The sequence below is a fragment of the Aythya fuligula genome, chromosome 3 (genome assembly GCF_009819795.1).
Source record: "Aythya fuligula isolate bAytFul2 chromosome 3, bAytFul2.pri, whole genome shotgun sequence".
Taxonomy (NCBI): domain Eukaryota; kingdom Metazoa; phylum Chordata; class Aves; order Anseriformes; family Anatidae; genus Aythya; species Aythya fuligula.
In genome coordinates, this window is record NC_045561.1 from 92590495 (window position 1) to 92602547 (window position 12053).

At 36.9% G+C, this 12053-nt stretch overlaps 1 protein-coding gene across 1 annotated transcript in view; it reads right to left on the reverse strand.

The window, feature by feature from the left end:
- PRIM2 (DNA primase subunit 2) overlaps positions 1 to 12053 on the reverse strand; it is a 106188-nt gene that overhangs the window by 46826 nt on the left and 47309 nt on the right. The window contains exon 7 of the mRNA XM_032185805.1: positions 5150 to 5217. Within this exon, the coding sequence (XP_032041696.1) occupies positions 5150 to 5217 (68 nt within the window). The remainder of the gene's footprint in view (positions 1 to 5149; positions 5218 to 12053) is intronic.

Here is a 12053-nt window from a genome sequence, read left to right on the forward strand (position 1 = left end):
ATCCCTTTTGATTATCTGCTTGTACCCTACAGTACTTACTACGATCATACCAGTAGAGGCATAAAAATTACCCAGCTAAAGATAACCGCTTCCTAGCAAGCTAGAAGAGATCAGCCTCGGGAAGAGAGGCTTCAGAAGTCACTGCTGAAGAAAGAATACTGAAGAGTGAATATTCTTTGAAACTTCCTGACTCAAAGGCCAGCCATGGTAAAACCACCAAGTTTTTACATGATAAAAACACCTGTCTCGAGGAAGCACAACACATCAGAGCTTTTGGATTTGCAGCTTTGTGTAACAGGTCTGATTGTCTACAGCAGGACTTCTGTCAGTCCCTTGACTTCATCACAAGAAAACAACGCTTTCCTGTCTTCATTGATTGCCATTATTTTCTCTACAATCCTACTGAAAGCCTCAACAACCTTCCAAAAAAAAAAAAAAAAAAATTAAAAATACCCTTTGTCCTATGAATAATGGTCATCATTTTTTCACACCACTAAACATCGCCAAACAGCCTCCCACATCGGTTTGTGTTGCTTTTTCAAAACAGACAGGCTTCCAATCACCCTCTCTTCTCTTTTTTTTTTTTTTTGCTTCCAGTTTTCTTAGCTCTTGTTCTGGACTTTTTTTTTTTTTTAATTCCATATAGTTTATATGGGTACTTTCTGATCAGGTTTTACTCACCTAGAAATATTTATAGCTCTTCGTAATTTCTTTTTGTGGCTTGCTGGAACATAAGCAGGCACTGTCTTCTCCTTTCACTTTAAAATAGCTTTATTTTTCCTCCATAGAGAAATTCCTGCATCTCTCCATTCTGCCTGATTCAATCACACAAAAACTGTCTGAAATCCAAAAACCTAGTAACCAAAAGAATTCTAAACTTACCTTGCAACTAAAGATCAATACCAAGTTCAAATAACAATTCTGAATGGTTTGAGTTTTTTTGTAATTCTTCAGTGAAGTTCTGTTGTTCTTTTTTTTTTTTCTTTTTAATTAACATATGTGATGTTTTTAGATGTAATCTATTTTTAGACTTTCTTTCAAAAGTACTCCCAGGACATGCAGAATAAAAACAGGCATTCTTTTCTATTAAATTTGTATAGAATATAAGGATAATAATACAACTGATTCAAAGCCTGCCTTCAGGCAGATTGAAAAAGAAGAAGGAAAGAAAATGCAGAGTCCTGTACAGGAACAAAGTACTGCAATTTGGGGTCAAAAAGCAGAAACAGTCAGTAGTTACAAGGAACAAAACTGCTTCTATTAGCATTTACACATTTTTTCATTGTAAATTTATGTTCTTGCACAGGACCCAGCTCTAAATACATTCTCAATACATTTTACACAGGAAAGCAATTACAGATACATATTTTGTAAGCATTTTAGGAGACAAAAAATATTAAGTTTTGTAATGGCTTTGGGAAGCGGGTCACATCCTGCAGAATTATTAGAATAGTAGTGATGCTGGTTTGGGCAAACAATGCTAGGAAACATTTAAGCCATTAATGCAACACCATCTGCAAAATAATTTTAAGAATACAAAGGAAGAAAAGCTTGTAAGTATTTTTTTAATTTATGCAATTCACACAAAACTGGTTGTATCTGTGTAATCCATATTATTCTTTGTGTCTGCCTTCAGGAATTCAAGAAATAGGGGGGAAATCAAAATTATTCATAATTCTTGACTAATATCCAATATGTTTAAAACAGTAAGACACACAAAGCCAAAATGTCATAAAAGATAAGGTGGCAATGCTTAATATTCATATAGTTACAGATGTATTTATGATAAGTAAGCCAAGAAGAATAAAACTGATAACTAATGCTACCGTTGTAGGGTAAAATTCTCCTGTAATACTGAATTACATTTCCTGTAATACTGCACGACAAACTATTTAAAGTTCCACTAAGCCAAATAAAATATGTGAGCATTAAAAAAATTGCAAGACTACCCAATGCCAGTTTTGTTGTGACAAAGTCAAGTGCAGTTCATGAAAGAGACCCACTGAGGAGTCTAATGACAGAAAACATTTCTGAAGATGCCTGGGAACACTTGAGGGAAGGTGAAGACCCTGAGCTGGAAATGGCTGGAGTTTAGGACACTGCTGTAGGTGAAGGAAGAGAAGTGCTACATTTGCTTACTTCTTGCTTTATTTCATGATTTAAGCATTCCATTTGCTGGGAGTTAAATTCTCAATGACTGCTCAAACATGCATGTACATTTGTATTGTTATTGACCAAGCAGAAATCTCCATTGTGTCCACATTTCCAATAGTAGAATTTCTGTCTTTCAAATAAACACCTGTAGGACCATTCTGGCAAGTACAGTGTTTATGACACCACAGGATACAGTGAGGATATGAAGGACACACTGCAGATGTTAATGATAGGAAATGACACCAGTCTCTTACAGTGTGCATCCTTCTCTACTTATGAGAATTAGAAGTGAGAAGGAGGGTGGACATGGGGACATAAGTACTGTGCTATTCTTTTTTTTAAAAAAAAAAAAAAAAATCTAGTCTTGCAAAATAATGGGTTTCTGCACTGCCTTTGAAAACTATAATTTAAGAACAGAACTAATAGAAACATATAAATGTTGGTTGTAAAGGATGTCGGAAGACCGTTTAGTTCCACATCCAACTTTAAGCAGGACTATGGCCAACACCAGTCAGGTCAGCCTTGGCTTTTTCTAGCTAGGTCATAAGAATTTCCAAGAGTAAGATTCCCCATCTCTGGGCAATGTGCTGCATCATAATGCTAGTAGAAAGATTCTTCCTCATGCCAGATCTGAACTCCCCAAGCTGCTTCATGTGACCACTGACATTTGTTATACCGATAACACCATCAAAAATTCCATACTGTGCTGTTTGCCCTTAGAGCTGTAGGCTGCTATGTAATTATCGCTAAGCCTCCCTTCCACCAGATTAAACAAAGCCAATTCAGCCTCTCCTTTTAATTCATGTACAGGCACAGTCCTACAGTAGTTTGATGGGATTACATATCACAACTTTTGTCTGTCTTTGAAACTATGCCTGCTGAAGGTTTTAAACAGTAACGTCATGACCCTGTAATTTTACCATAGAACTTCCTTTGAATATAGGAGCTACAAAAGTGTTCTTCTTCTGCATTTCGTCAAAGTTCCCCTTACTATTAAAATAGCTAGTTTTAGCAATTCAAATCTCTTCGTACAGCCTACTGTGAGCACATGAAATCCCTAAACATCAAATAATTTAACTTTTTAACTAAAAGGTGTTTTAACTACAATGTTCTCTTCCCCACCCACCCGCCCCAGTCTAGTACAATCAGTATTAAAGAGCGCCAGTGAAAGAGAATATGACAAAAACAACACCTAGGTTGCAGATAAAATATGTATTTAGTCTAAACTAGTCCAATCACAAAACGTTATGCCCATTTAAAAAAAAAAAAAAAAAGCAGCATGGATTAAAATGCCTACGCAGACTTAATCCACAGTAAGGTAACCTCTTTTGAGGAGTAGCTAATTTAAAAAGTCACGAGCAGATACGAACAGCTGCCAACAAATGTGCAGTGCGTTAATAACCACACAATGCTCTCTAACTTTCAATTGTGTGCTCTTTTCATATGTTTCTATCTCAGCTTTTGCTCCCCTGATAAAGCACAATTGGCACATGCCGAAAGTAAAATACTGCTCTAAGAATTCACCCACTGAAGGAAAACAAAAGCCTGCAACTAACTAATATTCTCCTTTTCTATGAGCAAGATAAAGAAAAAATTAATCACGGATTCATGGAAATAAGTAACAGAAAATGCCTATTTGGTCATCTGTTTGTTCACTGCCAAAGCCTATTTTTCAAGTTGTAAGGCTTGATGTACCTTATTTATTTTAGAGGAACTTGCCAGAAGACAATGAGGACACATTTGTGTAGGTTTTTTTTTCAACTGAGGACAAAATGTACTGGGAATAGCTCCTCTGTTTTCATAAATGTAAAATAAGATTACATCACCAGGTACGAAACATTCATATTAAAGTTAGCATTAAAATGTGCAAAAAATGCCTTTTTTGCATAAACATGGGATTTCAGGTTCTATGAAACTTCAGATTCCTCAGTAATTACTCCTAGAGAGCATAATTTATCAAAAGTTAACCTAATAGCTCTTCAGGTTCAAATGGATAAAGGTATGCCACTGAGGCTTGTTTTGGAAAATCCCAGCAAGATGTATAGTAATAAATCCATGAAAGGTTATTAGCATTCAAAAGTAGTCCCTAACCAGCAGAGTAACAGTTACACTGCACTTTTTTCGCTCGCTGCTCTTGAACAAAGTTCAGTTATATGTCAATAAGCTATTTTTCCTATTCTCATTTACACTAAAGCGATAAAATATGAAGCTTTTCTTAAGTAATAAAAACGATGAAAAAATTTGAATCAAAATAAAATGCTTGTGTTTTTTAGGTACAGATACCTGAAGCAGCAGAGCACCACAGGAAACGAACAGCATACTAACTAGGTCTGCATCCTAATTCAGGTACAGTGCTGGCATGATGGAGCCTGGCTGCTTCCATTTCTAATTCATTTAGCATCATTTCAGTGACCTTAATGCAGAGCTGTATAACATTAAAAACAGAGCTTTCATTACTGACGTTCAATATTCTACCTTAAATTTCTACCCTTAGAGATTATAAAAATTGAACTGCAGAAATACCTGAGCAACCCAATCTAACTGGATTGGCTCTGAGCAGGGGTTTGATAACGTGATCTCCTGAGGTTCACTCCAAGTGAAATAATTCGATGATTCTAAAACAACGCAACTCCCTCTCGTTGTATGGTTTTTGTCTTCCTCCATACTACCATAGTAAGAGAACTCTCCCAAACAGCATAACATGGTAAAAAGCAATCACATTTATAAGACAGATCTATGCTTAACCTGAAGAATATCTAAAAAAGTATTTTTTCTTACTCGTCTGCAAACACATTCAAAGAAACTAGAATGCTTCTATCCTTTCCTTTTTTTGTTTGTCTTAGTTTTGGTTGTGTTTTGTGTTTTGTTTTTTGTTTTTGTTTTTGTTTTTTTTTCCCCAGTCAAAACCAATCACACAGATAAAGCACCTGAAAAAAGCTGTAGGTTATTGTACTGTATGAGTCGAATAAGCCTCAGTGCTTTCTGTTTATGGTACCTGAGATGATTAAGCAGAGGTTGTAGTCTCTCGTCAGACTGTATGGAAGGCAGTGATCGTGCTGTCAGCTAGAAGAAACCAGAAGTTCAGTTAATAAAGCAGAACTTTAAAAAGTATAGCACAAAGCAGGAATAATGCAAGAAATCACCCTCTATAGCCACCACTTTAAACATCATTCCTAAAACGTACTTTCTCCTACTAAAAATTATTTGGCACAGCCTTCCATTATCTGAAATTAGCGGAAATGTTTATGATTAACAAAGTTAAACCGTGAAAAATAGTTTTACTATTTTATTTACTAAAACTACAATGTTATTTGAATTAAATAGCAAGACATCACTAGAAGTTGAATTCTTTTTCCAAACATTTTTGGACTAAAAGTCATATTTTACCTAGACAGACTTCTAGCAATCATGTAGTGTAAATATAGTCCATTAAGCTGTGTTATATACCGTTTACATATGTGTATAAAGATTTACTTAACATTTATCACTTTATGACTTTTATATAGATGTGCTTCTCTGTGCACACAGTTATTGCTTTTTATGGGAACCGTGTATTTTGCAATAAGATCCAAATATGCTTTTTTTTTCTTCCAAATATTTCAAATAACTAGTTAAGACATTAATTTTTTCTGAAAAAAATATATCTAGTAGCATATAGATAAAATACACATTGCAGTATTTAATAATATCAGTTAATTGGCATATTAAAAAATACATGTATTAAATTTGCCTGATATTACATGCGTATCAACCTTTACCTGTAAAGGCTACGAGACAACAGTTCTGATAATGCTGATGTCTACATAACATAATATTAGTATGCCTTTCGTGATGCTATTGCTGCCCAGTTGGGTTATATTTTGAAAATTATCTTCATACAAATGTAAAATGTCAACTTATTTTACGTTACATGAATCACCATCAACTTTTAAGTATTTCACAGGTAACCTAAAGTAACATCTTTTAAATCCTTAGAAACAAACCCAGACTTGTAGCACCAGCAATGCAGCTCTATTTGTGTTTGCTGGCTCCAGCACACAAAGCAAAGCACTGAAGTAGGAGTTCTCCAAAATGCAGCTCCTCTAAGCCTCGGGTAACCCCAGCACACCCATCTGGTCCAACTGTTGTCATCAAGAGTCTCAGCAATCCATTCACCTTTACAACAGGCTGGTACCTTGGCAATTTAAGCATTACCTGTATTCCCTTACTATTCTTAAGCTAGGTTGAGATACATACAGCATACTACAAATTCATTAAGCTTTATGTTATTTATTCAGAAGTTTATTTTGAATAAAAACCTCATTTTCTTACTGTTGAGTGCTAGAGGCCCATAAAGTGCTAACTGAAATACTAGTTATTCCATATTCATGCCCTCTATAACAACAATCTAGTTTTGGTTTAAACACACCCAGACAACCAGAAATTTCTGAATAAAACTTGGAAGCCCTCTAAAAGCTGGTTAAGTTATTACACTGTGCTAAAAACAGAACAGAGTCTGAATTGCCTGAAACACCAGCTGCTTCTCTTGCTATTAATACTTAGCTGATACACAGAACAAGATTTGTGTGCGCACTCACACACACAGATTTTTACCTGAGACAAGCGCATAGTGTTTTTCTCTATACTGTACCAGGAGAACAAATTTTCATCTGAAACATCACCGAATGTATTGGCATGGCTTGCTTAGATCATTGTTTAGACAACTAATCCTTCATACTACACGAGGAAAAAAACATTTTTTTCTTGTTTATACAAACAGCAGACAATGTTTTTGAAAGCCACACTGGACAGTAGTGTAAGAAGCAAACACCTTTCAAAGCACAGTGAAATTCAAAAGCTGAAAAAATATTGATATTGTCAAAGTTATGTATACCATAAACTAAGTCATATACAAATGTTATCGATGAACAGAGAGACGCTGTCTTAAAATTCATTTGGGAGCCTTGTAGGAACTGAGGTAGAACCAAGGACTGGCGATCTCTGGGTTTAATCAAGTTTTACTTTGATGTTGCAGTGAAATAATACAGAAGTGGCCTGTGAAGCCCATTTCAGGAACCACTGCAAAGGGCATAATCCCTTTATCACTGTGAAGTATAATCCCTTCGAGTCACAAGAAAATCCACATCAACAGTGTTTTCTTCTTTTTTCCTTGTCTATTTTTCCCTCTGTGATTATGGAATCCCCAAGTGTTAGCAGCAAAATAAATCCTGATTTCCTCCTTTATGTTGCCTGGAAAATCAGGATAAAGATTTCTGCAGAATATGCCCCTGTGAAAATGAGATCATCCATCTTTCCACGATTACAACACACACTTTGTTAGGTTCATTCAAGTGTTTATTTTCAGGAAGATGTGGGATCCTCACGACATTTCCATCTAAATCATCTCCTCAACACAGTCTGCAGCCATCAGGAGCCTGTTTTGGTTTGCCAGGTTTGGTTCAGGACAGGACGACCAACTAAATATGATGTGCTAAATGCTACCCTTACCAGGAACACTTCAAGAGAAAAAAGGAGGAAAAAATTATACTCAGGGGTGTTTCTATGGATGATTCTGCATGGACAAAGAGAACAGACCCCAAGATATCAAGCCTTCCTCTTATTCCTTATTCTAGTAAATAAAAGAAGATGCACATGGATCCTGCGTAAGGACAAAAGGTGGGGGAAAAAAAAAGAAGAAAAGAAATGAAAAACCACTAGAGGACTCTCATATGAGACACCATTGCAGGCAAAGCTGATTTGTTCAGCTGAAACTTAAAAGAGATTACCAGCCTGAAGCGCTGCCATCACTCCTGTCTGTATCTCTTCCAGGACAGCGAGGTATTTCCCTTGCTATTGGTATTTCCCAACTGCTACTCAATCACACAAACGAAGAACAAAAAATGAAAGCATTAAAGTGTTGAGTAAAACATTCTCACACATCGGAGTAATATATTGTGAAGGAAAAAGGAGGAGATTGATGTAGAACAATCCATCCTCTGCTTTGAGCAGATGACTCGGTAATGCCTGTATGAAAACATACCGAGTGTCAGAAAAGGAGCGCTTACAGGTTTGCTTACAGGTGTTTCATCCTTTGCAGAAATAAATCATCTTGTTAGCATCACCTTTCTTGAAACAGTAGTTTAATTTAACCACAAAAGCATCTTTTAAAACTACAGAAGACGTATTTTAGCTTGCAAAACATCTCCTTCTGGCCAAGGCTTAAGATCTGAGCACCCTGCTAGGGTGTAGGTTGCTCTTTCCACCCTATCTTTGAAAAATGGCAGTACACTTTTGTAGATGGCCAAGTTACCTGGCTCTTTCCTGATCCTCGGTTCTGGGTGGTTTTGTTTAGTTGTGTTGTGTGTTTTGTTTTGTTTTCCCCTGAAGAGCACTGTAATTCATGTCAACGTAGCAGCACAGACATTTCTTTATATTGCAGCTGCCAGAAGAACCCACTAAAGTTTTTTGGTTTGTTCTTTTTTGTTGATTTCTCTTAAAATATTTTTTTATTGATACAGCACGTTTTCTGTTAACTTACCTGGATTATAAATATAAAAGGTGAAAATTTTGTAAGATGTAAGGTCTTCCCCCACAAGCAATTTTTTTCTGAGCCACACTGTAAATACAATTAGGTTTTACAAAGGTGGTGGCAAATGAACACCAGTGGTTTTGAACAGCTAAGAATTATCGTAGAATCACAGAGTCTTTTAGGTTGGAAAAGACCTCCAAGATCATCAAGTCCAACCATTAACCCAGCAAGAAATAACCAGCTAAGAACTGTCCTTTTTCAACAGCAATTTGCTACAAGAAAAACATAATCCCAACGACAGAATCCCAACAGATTCTGCAGCTTTTTTTCCATCACTCTGAAACCAAATTCTGACAAATTCTCGGAAGCACAGCCCTGCCTTCACCTACATTAGGCATTGAGCACAGAGATCATCTAAAGAGGAGGAAAAAACATGCTATTCAATGTGAGATACATAAAAGACATCAAGACGTTGTCAGGTTAGGAACATAGCTCCCACTCTAATCATGTGGAAGCAGTTTAATTTCAAGAGAACATAAAAGACTGCAGACTTCAGATATTCCCAGCTGAGAGACCAGGGTGATGAGAAGAGCAGGCAGAGCAAGCCTCGGACATGAGGGCATCTCACAGCTGACCCAAAATCATGGAAGCTGTCAGGAGAGACGCAGATCATTAAGGCAAACTAAGCACCACGTTGTCAGTGTCACAACATTTAAAAAGGGGAATGGAGGAAGAATACTGAACAATGAGGGAAAGGAAAGAATAAAGTGAAGGCTGAGACAACCTAGGTCCAGCTTCATGGGACCCTCCCATAATTCTCGCCCCCATCTCTTCAGGGGAGAGGAAAGAAACCACAATCTTCAGGCATTTGAAATAACCTGAATTTCCAAGAGGCAGCTTTCTACAATTTTGACAAAATTCAGTCATCTTTTTATATGACCTGGTGAAAGCACAAGAGTATTACCTGATTTTTATTTTCTATCGAGCTCTGTGCAACAGCCACCTCTCCAGCGAGCGCAGTGCTGTGTTCATGGCAAATGAACAAAATGACATTCCCATACTGCTCCAAGAAGGGAATGGTTTGAGAATGTAGGAAGGAGGCAAGGACTGGAAAACTATATAAATATAGGAATTAGTTCAGATTTGGTTGGGGTATTTCAAGCAATAATAAGGGCAAAAGGATGACAACTCATAGGCTGACATCTAAGAAAGAATTTGTAGTTTCTTCTTGCCCCCTTGCAAACTTGAACCAGCAAGTTACTGAAAACTTTGTACAAAGTTCAGAAAAAAACTGACACAAAGCCTGTTCAGTAGCAGCTCCACACGCTATCAGGAAGGCGTTTTTATACACAGCAATTAAGAACAAGATTACCATGACTCAATTAACTTGTCTCCATTTTTATGAGTGTGAATTTCTTGATTTTGAGGTTATGATGTGAGAGCTATTCGCTCTCTAAGTGATTTTCTGTGCAAAAAAGATAAGAGAATTTTTATTTTCACAAAGAGTTTGCTCTCTAGGCAAGATGTCCTAATTAGCTGCATTGCACAAGAAGATTTTAATATGCTGTCAGACCATTTGATGAATACATTTTTTTAAAAAATCACATTAAATTGGATGTTATTTTGCAAAATGACATGGAAGGCTTACAAGGAAAGCACAGCAAGAAGGGTTTTGACAAAGGTTACTTTCAGCTGAAGCTAGTGAATTACTCCAAGCTCCTTCTACAGTAGCCAGAAAAATAAAGTTCTGTTGGGAGGATGCATCAGAGACCCTGAAGCGTACATTATTACCCAGAGTATTGTCTTAGCAGCTAGCAAGTAATCCCAGAACAAGAAGGGGTATCTCAAGACATGCTGTTCGCACACATATCCACCACCAGTGATCTGCCCGTACACAATTAGCCAAGTCCAACTTTCCCCCTTTAACATGAGAGCTCCCTGTGCTGCTGTTCGTGCTGTTTCCTTCATGTTGAAACGAATGTTGTATAGGCAGGCTCGGCGTCCTTTCGCCTCCTCAGATGTTTTCAAACCCAGACAGGCAAGACCATAAAGCACAGGACTCCTATTTAAAGGGTAGGCATTAGGAATCTCAACAAGTGCTCAGTCCCTGGATCATTGCCCTACTTTTCTCCCAGGTAAATCCCAGAATCATAAAGCTGCTCAGGTTGGAAGGGACCTTAAAGGCCACCCAGTTCCAATCCCCCTGCCCTGGGCAGGGACACCTTCCACTAGACCAGGTTGGTATTATCCACTGAATGTTTTGTACCATTAGTATAACAGCTTCTAAACCTAGGTGAAAACCACCCAAAGATCCCTAAGTCTTGTTCTCCACCCATATAAATTTATATTTTTTAAAAAAGTAGGCTCAAAGTTGATATACTATTAGCAATAGCAAGAAATGACAGCAAGTCGCTGCAAGTGCCAGGCTCAAAAATACAGTTAATTACCCTGAACATCTATTAGAAAATCTTCCTTCCTACACCTTTGATTCTCAGCTATTTGTTCCCACACCTATTTGTTCCGGATGAGTCCAAGCTTGGAGAATAGTAAAGTGAAGAAGAGAGAGAGAAAGAAGATTAAAAAAAAAAAAAAAATGAGTAAAATACAACGCTATAGTAGTACCTGCAGCAGTAACACATGCAACATTGCTGCAGAGAATTAGAAATTACCTTTCAAGAAATCAAACAGTTCTGTTATAGGCTGGTAATTCAACACCGGTTTACTTATTTATATCTTTCTCTTGAATTTTTCAAAGAGAGATTATGCTTAGAGATACCTATTTAACATTACATGGCACACTAAAGAGATGGCTTGTTCCGGTTAAATTAATACGAGACAAGCTTTATTCAAAGATGCATCTCCAAAGAAAAACACAGGAAATGGTTTGATTTGAGTTGTTTTTCAGATGTAATCATTATATACAGAATATCAGCTTTTATCTAAAAAAAAAAAAAAAAAAAAAAAAAAGCAGACTACATAGTTTGTTACTGACAACACGGTACATCAGAGAGGTAGGAACATAACCCAGCTCTTCCCGTTCACCAGGGATAACTGAAAAATGAGGGAGGGCAGTAAAATGTTTCCTCAGGTTGTCTCAAAAAAAAAAATGTTTGTCTCAGGTTGACCAAGAGAAAAAACAATATGCAGGAGATGCTCAAGACACTTTTGGGAGCCTTTCCTCCATCGCCTCAATCTTAAGATACAGAATAGCTTCCAAATAATGCTATGGAAACATCTAAGTTGTTTTTAGAGACTGTCATACCATTCACTGCATTATTACTGATGCATTATAGATGAAAGTACTCTGTGCATTTCATAGTATTTAGGATCGACATGCATGACATACATACCCAGCACGGTTACAGTAAATACCAGGCCTCTAAATCTCAGT